The sequence below is a fragment of the Pseudochaenichthys georgianus genome, chromosome 12 (assembly GCF_902827115.2).
Source record: "Pseudochaenichthys georgianus chromosome 12, fPseGeo1.2, whole genome shotgun sequence".
Classification (NCBI taxonomy): domain Eukaryota; kingdom Metazoa; phylum Chordata; class Actinopteri; order Perciformes; family Channichthyidae; genus Pseudochaenichthys; species Pseudochaenichthys georgianus.
Window position 1 is genome coordinate 17,463,061 of NC_047514.1, and position 13,896 is coordinate 17,476,956.

The 13,896-nt window shown below is 39.4% G+C and overlaps 1 protein-coding gene across 1 annotated transcript in view; it reads right to left on the minus strand.

Moving 5' to 3' along the window:
- Positions 1-6,097: 6,097 nt before the first annotated feature.
- The window catches only part of bmpr1bb (bone morphogenetic protein receptor, type IBb), a 54,690-nt gene continuing 46,891 nt past the window's right edge, over positions 6,098-13,896 (minus strand). The window contains exons 5-14 of the mRNA XM_034095797.2: positions 11,914-12,073; positions 11,463-11,565; positions 11,053-11,155; positions 9,631-9,727; positions 9,402-9,546; positions 8,707-8,899; positions 8,206-8,503; positions 7,931-8,106; positions 7,704-7,834; positions 6,098-7,121 (exon numbers count right to left, since the gene is read on the minus strand). Of these exons, the coding sequence (XP_033951688.1) occupies positions 6,996-7,121; positions 7,704-7,834; positions 7,931-8,106; positions 8,206-8,503; positions 8,707-8,899; positions 9,402-9,546; positions 9,631-9,727; positions 11,053-11,155; positions 11,463-11,565; positions 11,914-12,073 (1,532 nt within the window). The 3' untranslated portion in view covers positions 6,098-6,995. The remainder of the gene's footprint in view (positions 7,122-7,703; positions 7,835-7,930; positions 8,107-8,205; positions 8,504-8,706; positions 8,900-9,401; positions 9,547-9,630; positions 9,728-11,052; positions 11,156-11,462; positions 11,566-11,913; positions 12,074-13,896) is intronic.

Below are 13,896 nucleotides of genomic sequence, written 5' to 3' on the forward strand. Positions count from 1 at the left end.
TAATCAACCACCTGACGGTTGAGCTGACGTATTTAAAACGGTCTTCTGCTGGCCTCTGTAGCAGGTGAGTGGTCAAAAATGCAACTCATAGTCTCTATGAAATCAGCCAATGAGTAACATAGTTCGGTGTCTCGAGACCATTCTGCAGTAGCCCAGGCTGCAGCTCTTCCCGTTAAGTGAGACACGATAAACGCCACTTTACCATGGTCAGATGAAAAAGTTCCTGGGTTGTGTTGAAAATGCAGATCGCACTGTACCAGAAAGGCTCTGCAATTCGAGGAGTCTCCGGAAAATCTCTCCGGAAGAGCCAGCCATAAAGGGGAAGAAAGAGCCTGATTTGGGTAAACTGTGTCAGCTGGAGTATTGACAGGCAGCCTCTCAGCTGTGGATGATGTCACCGGAAGAACAGTCTGTTGGTCAGTGAAAAAATGATTCATTTGGGCAACCAGTTGTTGCATCTGTGTAGAAATGTTTTCTTGATAATCTACCTGGCGTCCTTCCAGCTCTTTCCTTTCCTGGGCAGCTATGCCCAGCTGTTCCTCATGGTGATAAATCCTCACGCCTTGTGCTGACAGGGCGGCGTGAAGCGTTCTTGGGTCGGCTGGGTCCATAATGGTCAGTTTGTTCTGTTACGAACTCAGACACTTAGGATGTAGGACCCAATTGCACGACCCGGGAGACAGAGGTAAAGTATTTGTAATATACTTTATTTTTCCAAAATACAGCAATAACAACAAAAAAGGTCACTATCAAATCTCAAGTTTGAGATGACAAAAATAGAGAACCAAATGAAAACGCTCACGTAGTGAGGAACAAACACTTTTCCAGAGCATAGACCTGACCATGGCAAGAGAGAAGACGAACTAACGAGGAACAGTGGGAGACAGGGAAATGTAACCACATGACAATGAGAAACAGGTGTGAACAATCAGGGGCGGGACTGACGCTGATGAGCACAAGAGACACAGAAGGATGCCTGGTGAAAACAATCAGGAAGCCTGGAATGAGAGAACTGGTGAGTGAGAAAACAAGCATAAAACAACATGAACCTGAACCTCTCTAACATTGCTGTCGGTGCACAACAATCATAAATATATCAGCAATTAAACAACATCTTATAGTTAGGGCTGATTAGATTCAGCCCCTAGTTTAGCTGATATAGGCTTAGTTTGTCGGGGGACATCTTACTTCTGCCTTCTCTCTGTCTATACCCGTGTACACTCATGTTCCGATTAACCCAGCTTCCCCAAATGTCTTTCTTTTTGGTGTCTATATACGCTGGGATCCGGAGTCATGGATGATCCTGCGGTCCTGTGTCCTGGATCGCGAGCGCTGGATCTTGAGTCGTGGCTGTGGTCCTGGATCATAGGTCCTGGATGGATATCCTCGTGGATTCATCTTCCTATTATACACACATGCATTTCCAAACATTTGGACTACCTATGTTGCAAATGTATTATCTTTTCAATTTACACACGGCATCTATTGCACGTCTGTCCGTCCTGGGAGAGGGATCCCTCCTCTGTTGCTCTCCCTGAGGTTTCTCCCATTTTTCCCTTTAAACTGGGTTTTCTTTGGAAGTTTCTCCTTGTACGATGTGAGGGTCTAAGGACAGAGGGTGTCGTATTGTCATACTGATATTCTGTACACACTGTGAAGACCACTGAGACAAATGTAACATTTGTGATATTGGGCTATATAAATAAACATTGATTGATTGATTGATCTTCAATTTCTCTTCACACAATACGTCACCTTGCAGTATCAACACTAATTCGGCTGACTTTTATATTTGATCCAATTGGTAGATAGGCTATATTTACACCATAACGGTGCACAGCTGATATAAAAGGACTTGTAATTTTTAAAGATATTACAGATTTTCTTTGAATATAAGAATGTAAATACTAAATCTGAAATAATACAGCAAAATGCTGTAAAATTATGTGAAAACATGAATAAAACTACACATCTTCAGATGTTGTACATACAGAAGTGTCCTACACTAATAATAAAAAGTTATTATGGCTGTGTGTACCTGATGTGCAGCGCCTAGTGTTTAAAGCACGTTATTGAATTATTGTTTTAATGTGTTATATTTGATGAAAAAAATATTAAGAGTACATACTTTCATACTGTAGGGGAAAGTAGAAGGTCAATGATAGAAATATAGAATATAAAAAATCAAGAAGCTACTATAAGTGATCTCTACAATAAAACAGTATTATCAGGCTATGTTCCACAATCATTCAAAGTAGCAGTGATAAAACCGCTTCTTAAAAAGCACAACCTCGATCCAGAAGTTTTAGCCAACTATAGACCTATTTCTAATCTTCCGTTCCTCTCAACAATTCTTGAGAAAGCGGTAGCAAAACAGCTGTGTGATTACTTAAAAAACAATGATTTATTTGAAGATTTTCAGTCTGGCTTTAGAACACATCATAGCACAGAGACAGCTCTGGTTAAAGTCACAAATGACATTCTAATAGCCTCAGACAAGGGACTTGTCTCTATTCTTGTTTTGCTCGATCTCAGTGCTGCATTTGATACTATCGACCATGATATCCTATTGCAAAGACTAGATCACTTAGTTGGCATACAGGGAACTGCTTTAGGATGGTTTAGGTCCTATTTATCTGAACACTCTCAGTTTGTACGTGTTAATGATTAATCTTCCACGCAAACCAAAGTTAGCCATGGAGTGCCACAGGGCTCAGTGCTCGGACCTATTTTGTTCACATTATATATGCTTCCGTTAGGCAATATTATAAGGAATCATTCTGTAAACTTTCATTGTTATGCGGATGATACTCAACTATATTTATCAATCAAGCCTGATGAAATTAATCATCTAAATAAAATTCAAGACTGCCTTAAGGACTTAAAAACGTGGATGACCTTAAACTTTTTGATGTTAAACACGACCAAAACTGAAGTTATTGTACTTGGTCCGAAGAATCTACGAAACAAATTATCTAAAGATATACTAACTATGGATGGCATTAATTTGGCCTCCAGTGAGACTGTAAGGAATCTTGGTGTTATATTTGATCAGGATTTATCCTTTAACGCCCACATAAAATCAATTTCAAGGACCGCCTACTTCCATCTACGTAACATTGCAAAAATCAGGCATATCTTGCCTCAAAACGATGCAGAGAAACTAGTCCATGCATTTGTTACTTCGAGGCTGGATTATTGTAACTCTTTATTATCAGGGAGTACCAAGAAGTCAGTCAAGTCGCTTCAGCTGATTCAAAATGCTGCAGCTGGTGTACTAACCAGAGTTAGGAAAAGGGACCACATTACTCCTGTTCTGGCTGCCTTACACTGGCTCCCTATAGAACACAGGATAGAATTTAAAATTCTTCTTCTCGCTTACAAAGCACTTAATGGGCAGGCGCCATCTTACCTTAAAGAACTCATTATACCCTACTGTCCTACTAGGGCATTGCGTTCCAAGAATAAAGGGTTGTTGGTTGTTCATAGAGTCTCTAAAAGTACAATGGGAGCCAGAGCCTTTTCTTATCAAGCTCCACATTTGTGGAATCAGCTTCCAGTTTGTGTTCGGGCGGCAGACACCCTATCCGTTTTTAAGAGTGCGCTTAAGACCTTCCTTTTTGATGAAGCTTATCGTTAGGGCTGATTAGATTCAGCCCCTAGTTTTGCTGATATAGGCTTAGTTTGTCAGGGGACATCTTACTTCTTCCTTCTCTCTGTCTATACCTGTGTACTCTCATGTTCCGATTAACCCAGCTTCCCCAAATTTCTTTCTTTTTGGTGTCTATATACGCCGGGATCCGGAGTCATGGATGATCCTGCGGTCCTGGATCGCGAGCCCTGGCTCGTGGCTGTGGTCCTGGATCATCGGTCCTGGATGGATATCCTCGTGGATTCATCTTCCTATTATACACACATGCATTTCCAAACATTTGGACTACCTATGTTGCAAATGTATTATCTTTTCAATTTACACACGGCATCTATTGCACATCTGTCCGTCCTGGGAGAGGGATCCCTCCTCTGTTGCTCTCCCTGAGGTTTCTCCCATTTTTCCCTTTAAACTGTGGGTTTTCTCCGGAAGTTTTTCCTTGTACGATGTGAGGGTCTAAGGACAGAGGGTGTCGTATTGTCATACTGATATTCTGTACACCAGGGGTGGGGAACCTTTTTCCTCTCAAGGGCCATTTCAATGTTTTCAACATCCTCCGAGGGCCGTACAAATGATTGACCTCTGCTTAAAAATACTAATCACAGCCCATTCATTTCACCTTTCTTTCATGCTGTACAAAGAAAAAGCAACATTTTAATCCAGATATTTTACCATGACTCGCACATGCATGCACGTGCACGGTTGTGGCATGACCACCAACACAGAAAGATATGGACACAAGATGTGTGCAAATGTAAATTTAGTTTCCTATTCATGTGGACATGAAGATTTTTGCACTTTGAGAGTAACATGAAGAGATCTATGGATACATTTCTCAACACCCATATGAAACAGAACTGGAAGCAGATTTATTTTTCTTTATGGATATTTTACAAATCACTCCCCTTGCAAACTGTATTCTTGTTTATTAATAACAACTTTTTGTTACCGTGATATAGTATTTTATACCTGTTTACTTTATTCTCTATTATTCAACTATAATGATCATATAAAGATGTGCCTTTACCTCACTGGTTGTAGAAAAAGCTTCTTATATTTGTTAGCATAGCTAGCTAACCAGATGCTAATAACAACAAAGTTATTGACTGTATGATCAGTATGACAGATGAACAGATCGACACTAGGCTTACAACTAAAGACACAGCCACGCAAAAACGGCGGCATGTGTACGGCTCCTTATCGGTACTGCAATTTTTGGAAGTGCAGGAGTGGAGCGGTGTTCTGGTGCTCTCCGTCAGAACTGCACCCCTGTCAGACGAGACATATACCACGTGATGCCACGTTAAGGCTTGTGTTGTGTTCAAGGACCCTGACCTTGGCCAGGAAAAACAGGCACTCGCTTGTTTAATCTTTTTGCGGTCTAGATTTCTTTAATTTTTTTCTTTTTTGCATGTGTTTATAAATTACCTCGAGGGCCGTATACGGCCCGGGGGCCGCAGGTTCCCCACCCCTGCTGTACACACTCTGAAGACCACTGAGACAAATGTAACATTTGTGATATTGGGCTATATAAATAAACATTGATCGATTATGGACACAAGCTGGTCCCATTATAATCCAGTTTTGGATAGTCAGCCGTGGTTTTGTTCCATTGCATTAACACCAAATCCCAACGTGCATTGCGGCTAAAACATTCAATCACCAAGCTTAAACCATAGCTGAGGATCTTGAGTAATCAGTTCAGTGGCTGTGTATCAGCTGATGCTCAAAATGTCCCATATAGGCCTACGTCTGTTTCCGGTTATTTTTATTTTGAAATTCAGTTCCTGACGGAGGCCAAAAAAGCCAGAGATTGTGGAATTAAACAAAAACAAGGATAACAGTGTGTTATTTAGAAAAGAATAACAAATTAGAAGGAAAAACATATTTAAAAAATACAGATTTCAGTATTCTGAGGCCCATTTCTTTTCCTCACGGACGGCAAAGAAAGTCTGACATTATACGATTTAAAATAAAAACAATAATCGTGGCTTGATATTGAGTAAGAAGATGTTTTTATGAACCACACAGCTTCCGGTCTTCCAAGACCCGACCAGACAAAAAGACGTGTTGCAGGCACGAAACACACTACCAATAGAAATACATTGCTTTTAAAATCGTTCTGTGTGACACGAAAAAATGGGTAAATCGTGTTGGTGAACACGAATCAATAGATTAAATGTTGTGACTATTTACACGAAATGCCGTGAGACTGGGTTGTACTCGATTATGCAACTTGCAATAATTTCAGCACACTACGATATGTTTTGGTATATTTACGCATTAATTCGAAATGTTATTGCTGTATATTTAAATGTAATGATACATCTTATTTATATACAACATATTTATATATTGAACATGAGGATTTAATTTGTTTGCATTAAGTTATTAATAACAAGAATCTTAGAGCAGCGTTTAACATAAATAGACAAACCTTTGATACACATAATAGTTTTTATTGGGGAATGTCATCCAGATCCACTCATACACTCATTAATCACATTATGTACAGATTAAATAAGGCACATGCCATAGTGGTAGAGTGGACGGGAAATATTCTTTACACAGATAAATCCTCAAAAACACATGACATCCAGCAATGTAATAATTATCAATAGATTCCAGCTTGATTATGTACAAATGAATTGTGAGCAGAAAGAATAGATGATGAGAAAGAGCAAGGCCTCAGCTAATGCTGAAAGACAATCCAAATTCCTTAATGACAAATGTTTAGGCAGAGGTTTTTTTTAATATTGAAATTCATTGTACATTTATAAAAAAAATCTGTTTCTGCTGGACATATGTTTTATAATTCATTTACTTTTCTTACTCGGCTTTGTTCCACAAAATTATATAATTTACAATTAAGTCTTTGATCAATGTTTTTCTTCCTTAAGATGGATGACAGTCACCATGAATGGAATTGACGGTGTGAAAGCAGCTGTAACAGTACACAAAACTGCACATAGAATACTGCTATATGGCTTTAGAAGAGCAGAGCAGGAGCTTCCTCAATTCAGAACAAATCACAGGGAATTTAGTGCTCCTCTCTTGCAAGTGACAACCACTCAGCTTTCACAGAAAGCAACACCTGAACATTTGTTCTGAGGCAGAGGTGGCTCAGACAATGGAAGGGCATATCTCCCCTGACATAATAAATATTTTGCCCCTAATTTTTTGGGCTGCCAGCAGACTGTTATCCTCATTGCTTATCCTCGCTGTCAGTTTCTTTTGTCCTTTCGTTCACAGTCTCTCCCCTCCTTCCTTCATTGGCCAGTGTAAGTGGCGCTGTGCCAGTGGCAGTGACAAGTCTCTGGTGATGAGATCCTCACTCTCTCTCTCACAGTTTGATGTCTTGGGTCTCTAACATCTTTGCCAGGCTCTTCTTCACCCTCAGGGCTGTGAGGCGAGAGGCCGGGTTGTGAGCCCAGCACTCGGACATCAGTTTTCCCATCTGCCTTAGACACTAAAGACACAAATGGACATCATTTTTAAATCAGTCCTTTAAAAAGGTTGTAATTCATGGATCATTACTGATTTATTATTAATTATAAGGATTTTTTAAGACCAATGCTTTTCTTTAAAAATGTACTCCTGATTTTATTGAACACATATTGGTTATTGCTATTTATAACTAATGTATTTTTGTTAGAAACCGATCACAGCTATTTAACGAACCTCTTTCTCGACATTTGTGAATGTGGAGAATATAAACCAAACAAAGACATTTTGTTACAACCTGGCAAACAGAAGTGTTATTTTTAATGTTGTATTCCTTCTGTATAAAACAAGCATATTGTTATATTGCATGTTTTTATTTGATTGTATTTACTTGTTTAAAATTAATTATGTTTTAGGTTGACATACAAAATCGGTCCAGGGACTACAGATGAAAAATAGCCTCTTGGCTAACTCTGGTACATTTACAGAAATGTTAATTAATGTGCACTGTCCCTGTTAAATAATTGAATAAATAAAAAAGATATATATAATTAACCATATTACAATTAAAATGTTTGAAAGTGATAAAGATAAACATTTAGAATACCTCATCACTTGTCCAGCGGTTAGCAAATGAAGGTCTTTGTTTCTTAATGCAGGCAACTTCTATCATGTCCTCGTAAGACGGATCAGTGGGCACAAGGTCATGATAGGGCAGCTGGTACTCCTCCACAATGCCTTCAGGATAAACAGATTTATGTGGGAATTAGTAAAATCATCAAGAAAACATTTACGAATATATCATGTTTAAAACAAGTTTTATGTTTTCCTGACCTCCAGAGATGCAACGTCGGGCCATCTCCCAAACGATGAGGCCAAAACTATACATGTCAGCCATTATAAAAGACTGGAAGTAGGTCCTGTTCAGGGTTTCTTCCAACACTTCAGGTGGCATGTAACGCTTCGTACCAACCCGTAGGTTAGGAGGGATATCCACCTCATTGGTGTCACTAAGAGAGGGAGGAGAAACACAAATAAATGGAGATATATGTCGGAAAATTTCCTAAACTATAGTAAAAGTATTTAAAAGTACAAAATGTTTGTTGTACCTATTAAACTTGACCGCTAGTCCAAGGTCTGCTATACAACAGAATCCATTTTTTTTTACCAAGATGTTTTTACTCTTCAGGTCTCTGTGTGCGATGGCCGGTTTGCCCTGTGTGCCATATATCTCAGTGTGCAGGTGACAGAGGCCTGATATTGATGAGTAGGCCAGTTTGAGCAGAGCCTTGACGTCTAAGGTGTTGGACTTGAGGTAATCGTATAAAGATCCACTCTCATGGTAGTCTGTGATAAGGTAGAGCTGAGTCCATGAGCCGGTTCCTTTAATATCAGCAGCTATGAATCCTGGGGGATAGACGTGACAGAAATAAGAAATGTGTGCACACGTAAAATATATAAGAGTAACAATTTGGGTCAACATGAGAAACATTTTATGACCCTGAGATATTACCTTTATTTAAGCTCATCTTAACAGACACACAGGCACATCAACACTTGGGACAGTCCTTAGATTAATTAAATGTTGCACGCTATTTATGTCACCTTACCTAATATATTGTCATGTCTCATTAGGAACGTCTGATATATTTCAGTCTCTCTGAACCAGCTGTCTTCTTCTGTGGTGAAGAACACTTTAACAGCAACTCTCTCTCCTCTCCACTTGCCCATCCAGACTTCTCCGTATCGCCCTTTTCCGATCTGCTTCACCATCTGAATCTGCTTGGCGATAGTGCGCTGCACCTGGTAACAGATTAATGCAAAACATGTGTTATTTATTATGACATTTCTCTTTAGAAAAGTATTTAATTAAACACCTTCATATTGAAAATTGTACTTCCATCATTACAGTCACTTACCTTATGATTAAATGTCTTTCCTGTTGCTTTTGTAATTAGTTGCACCACCATGAAAAGCACTTAAAATAAACAATTTCTGTTAAGTGGTCCATTTGTCTCAATGTGGAAAAGTAGGGGAATAATTGGTATGATATTGATAATTATATATGTATGTCATATGGGCAACTTATGTGCCTTTTCTATGACCTTCACACTAACAGTAAAAGTTGGACCATTTTATAAAAAAATATAAAAAACACAATTCCTAATAAAGGAATTGAAATGGATTTTTTTTATACCAACCAGCCCAAGGTGAAAATTGAAGGATAATGCAGACATTTATTATAGTTATTTGAGGTTATTTGAGCTTGTGATGTTGAGCCAGATGTGCACTTGTATTCTCTTACCAGTAGAGGGAGTCCTGACCCAGAGCCTGACCCGATGCTGCGTGAATGCTCGATCAGGTCCTTCAGGGACTCCCCGGGGGGGATGTACGTCTCCTCCTGCTCCAGGTCAATACTGTAACGTGGTCTTGACTCCTGCCGCTTATATCTGCAACAAGAAGGTGATGAAATGTTTACCAACACACATCTGGGAAGTTGTTGAAAATGCATTAGATGTCTTCAGGATGCTTACCTGAAGTAGCAGAAGAGGAGGATGAGACCAAGGATGATACTGCAGACGGTGATTGATATGAAGAGTGCCATGTACTGGATACTGCTGTCAACGTAATCTAAAAAATAGGAAGAAATATGTATATTATTTCAATTTTGTTATGTAGTTTTTATTATCTAACCAACACTAAATGGGAATAATTCTGTCCTGAGAGTAAGGTGATTAATAGGTAGTGACAGTCATTTGTTCATTGTTATCAGCTCTAACATCTTTCTAATTTTCCCTGGCAGGGACAAGCTCCTTTTCTTCTTCCTCCCCCTAACCCTTCCCTGCTCTGCTCCCCCGCCTCTCTCTCAGTGTGTGATCGATCACATCCCCTTCCTGAATCCCACAGATCAGCTGTCACTCTGACATCGCTGCAGAAACCCCAGAGGCCGAAAGCAGCTCTGGGACTCTAGCCTTACTGCCGTGCTCCTGCCAATCAGACACACAAAAACACACAGGCTCGAAACCCGGGGGGACTCCATGGTGTGCACGAACCCACACACACACACACAAAAGAAAGAAAAAAACTGCATTGATAGCAAAGTGTCTTGTGAAAACCTTGCATGTTAAATAATAGCTCTGGGTTTAGTCAAAGATTTGTTGGATGGGTAAGCAAAGGCAAATTGTAAAAAATATAGCTATATAAGCTCTTAATAGTTTTCTCTGCAATGAGGGAATATTATCAACAATTAAGGTGCAACTAAGCTTACCCCCAAAGTATTTTCGATACAAGTGTTTATTTGAATTGGATAACCACTGATTGCCTGGAAGCTATTTACTTGCTTTGTTGTTGCAAAAATTGCCCTTTTCTCAAATCTCAGTTATAATCATTTGGCAGTAGCGTCTTATCATAGCTGATAAACATTGATAGTCAAAATTATGAAAATAAGACCAAATAATAATTGTCATTTATTTCTCTCCAACTGACTGGCGATGTCAGTCTGTTGTTGTTTGCTTGAAGGTCAAGACAAAATGTGTGTGAGGCTGTGTGAGAGCGAAAGGGTGAGTTTGTGTGACAGAGACAGGGAGCGAGAAAGAGAAAGAATGTGTGTGCGTGTGAGTTGGTGTGTTGCGGAGTAACAGATGGACAGATATCTCACATCCGTCCCGAGGCAAGAAACTCAAGCAGGCCCTGGGGAGAGGCTGTCCTTTTCATTAGAGGGTGAGAGAACAAGCCGAGGCTGCAGGCTCTGTTTCACCTGCCTCTCTCTTTCTCTCCCTCGCTGCCCCCCGGAGCAGCATGTGCCACTTTACTCCATCACCATACTGTGGTTTGTAACAGTTTAAACTGTCACTACCCGTCACCCAGCATGGCCTGAATGAGTCCGCTGTAAAATGCCCTCAAGTAGGGCAGGATTTCAGTGTGTGAAAACCTGCGTGAACAAAAGTATGTCTTACCTGTTGTGATGAGTGGAGGAAGAGTAGGATGCAAGTCTCTGTTGCAGTAATTCTGATCTGTGCAACACTCGAGAGTTCTCCTCGATCGTGCATTCCACGTGTCCTATCGAACACCAAAACACACACACGCAGTTAACACTAATGAGTAGTGTGTATTTACAGCCGCAGATATTCCTAATAAGAACGTTTTACAACACCAAAGGTTTTTTTCCCACTGATGGAGGGCTGGACAAGTTGTATTTAAATAGGTCTCATAAAGGGCTGTGGTGAGTAAAGGAAAGCCCTTAAAGGCTTAACAACGGCTAATGGAGGAGGACACACACACACACACACACACACACACACACACACACACACACACACACACACACACACACACACACACACACACACACACACAGCTGACTTACCCTGCACTGGAACTCGAAGCCGTCGAGACCCAAACAACCTGCAGTGACGACTGCATGACCCCCCTCCTCCTCCTCAACCATGGTGAAGCAATAACCATCAGTCCTGTCAAAATGGAGATAGTGGAGTCTTTTAATTATTACTGTATATCCATCATTACAGGTTATTTATTGAATCTAAATGCAGAATTGAAACTTCCTTTTGAATTATATTACATCATATGCACCACCTACATTTAGGCTACATACAGCTGATGCCATTAAACGAAAATGAATTAATGCAAGTGGTTTGACTAATGAAAGTGTTGATAGACTGGGTCTAGAAATGTTAGATTAAGTAAAAAAAAAAGATTTTTATAATCAATCATTATTGTTTTAACCTTAAATAGAGAGTCGTTTGTATATCCTGCGTGCATGTTAGAGTGAGCATGGAATTGTGTGCGCTTCACCGTACATGCATGTGTTGTTGACAGAGTCTTCGGGGCAGTGGTGGTAGCAGTGACACCAAAGCATGTTCTGAGGTGGAACCGGGGCTGTGCTGCTGCTCTCCTCCAACCTTCGCTCCGATCCCCCTTTCCATCCGTTCTTCAGCAGCATGGTGTCCAACATGTTGGCTGTACAGAGAGAGGGAGAGAAAAACTGGACTCAGCCAAAAACATCTGGACAGTATTCTGGTTGTAGGAAAGTCAAAGAGGTAAAACTTCATTACAGCGACCTTAGGAATATTTAAAACTGAATAAATCAAAGGATCCAAACAACATTTCTGCTCATTTCCAGAGAGACTGTATAGTTCTGCCATTCTCTGCACTGTTACCATGGCAATTCACATGATGTGTGAATATGTGCTGCTAAAAGCAGTCACACTGTTCTGGAATGGACCTAATGTACCTGAATAAGGTCTGGAACCAGAACAGCGCAACTCACCAGAAAGAAGTGTGTGTGTGTGTGTGTGTGTGTGTGTGTGTGTGTGTGTGTGTGTGTGTGTGTGTGTGTGTGTGTGTGTGTGTGTGTGTGTGTGTGTGTGTGTGTGTGTGTGTGTGTGTGTGTGTGTGTGTGTGTGTGTGTGTGTGTGTGTGTGTGTGTGTGTGTGTATTAAGTGTGAGTATGCAAGTGTTCATAGTGCTTTTGAATGTGGGTCGGCAAGACATTGTTATATTAAAGAAAATCCATCTACCATTTTTGGCGTGATACCAAAATATAGAGCCTGAATGTCTATATAATTAATGGTTTTGTTTATGTTATCTCTTCCTCTAATAAATGAAATACTCCTGACCAATGGAATAATTTAAAATCAACAGATTTGAATATCAATATGACTTAAAACCCATACATGTAGATTAAAAAATCCTGTTATTTCTCATACACCACCTTTTATGAATTGTTCTTGCATAATTCTAATCATTTACATCCCAAATAAATCTCGAAATAGGACAGTTGACATACAGTATCATGAATTGGTTATTTTTGTCAAACTACTAAAGTATAGTACTACTACTTAAAGTATTTAGATGACTGGATATATGACATGATGATTTAGTGTTTATCTTCTGAGAGGAGAAATAACATTTCCAGCAGGCAATGGATGCAGTGAAGCGCAGAACCCAAACAGAGTCAAGCCAAGTGCAGTAAGACAGTAGACATGTATTCACATATGCCGAGAGGATAAATATTATTGCTCTGAACTTGCTCAGCCTTGAAGTGTTAACTGTTGCTGCCACTGAACTGAAATCACTCCAAGGTATTGTGTGCCATAAAAATGCCATCTTTGGTTATTTAGTTATAAACAGCACTGACATTATGAAATGCTGATTTTGAAAGAAAAATGAAAAACCAATAAGGAACCAATTTGAATTGTAAAACATTAACAGATAAGATAATATCCTTATTATATATAAGAAGAAGATGAATTCACTGTTCATTTGAAGAACATTCATTAATGTTAATCGTCATAAAATGTAAACTATTTTATTAAAAGATGCCTACTGTTATTATGCATTCATAGTGATTGTGCAGCCTTCTTTATCTTTACTATCAAGTAACTGAAGATGCACACATTTATCAGTGGAGAATAAAACCAGGTCAGACAGCAGCTGGTCCCTGAAGACCTCTGTGGTCAGAGAGCTGATACATGTGTTGTGCAGCACCAGATGGATGTCTTCCTCTCTCTCTCTCTTTCCTCTTCTGCTCTCTTTATTAGAATATTTGTATCATAAAACTGAAGATTTCAAGAAAATCTGAGCATGGCATGCCACAAAATATCTTAAAAATGTAAAACAAAGGTCATCATAGAGTTTATCTCGTATTAAAAGTCCGAAAAAAATAATTATATAGTATGCCACAAAATTGTGCACGAAGCATATCTATTAAAAATGTGATAAAAAAGGTTGCATAGTTTGGCATAAAAAATATTAAAACGTCATAGTAAAGTTTTATAATA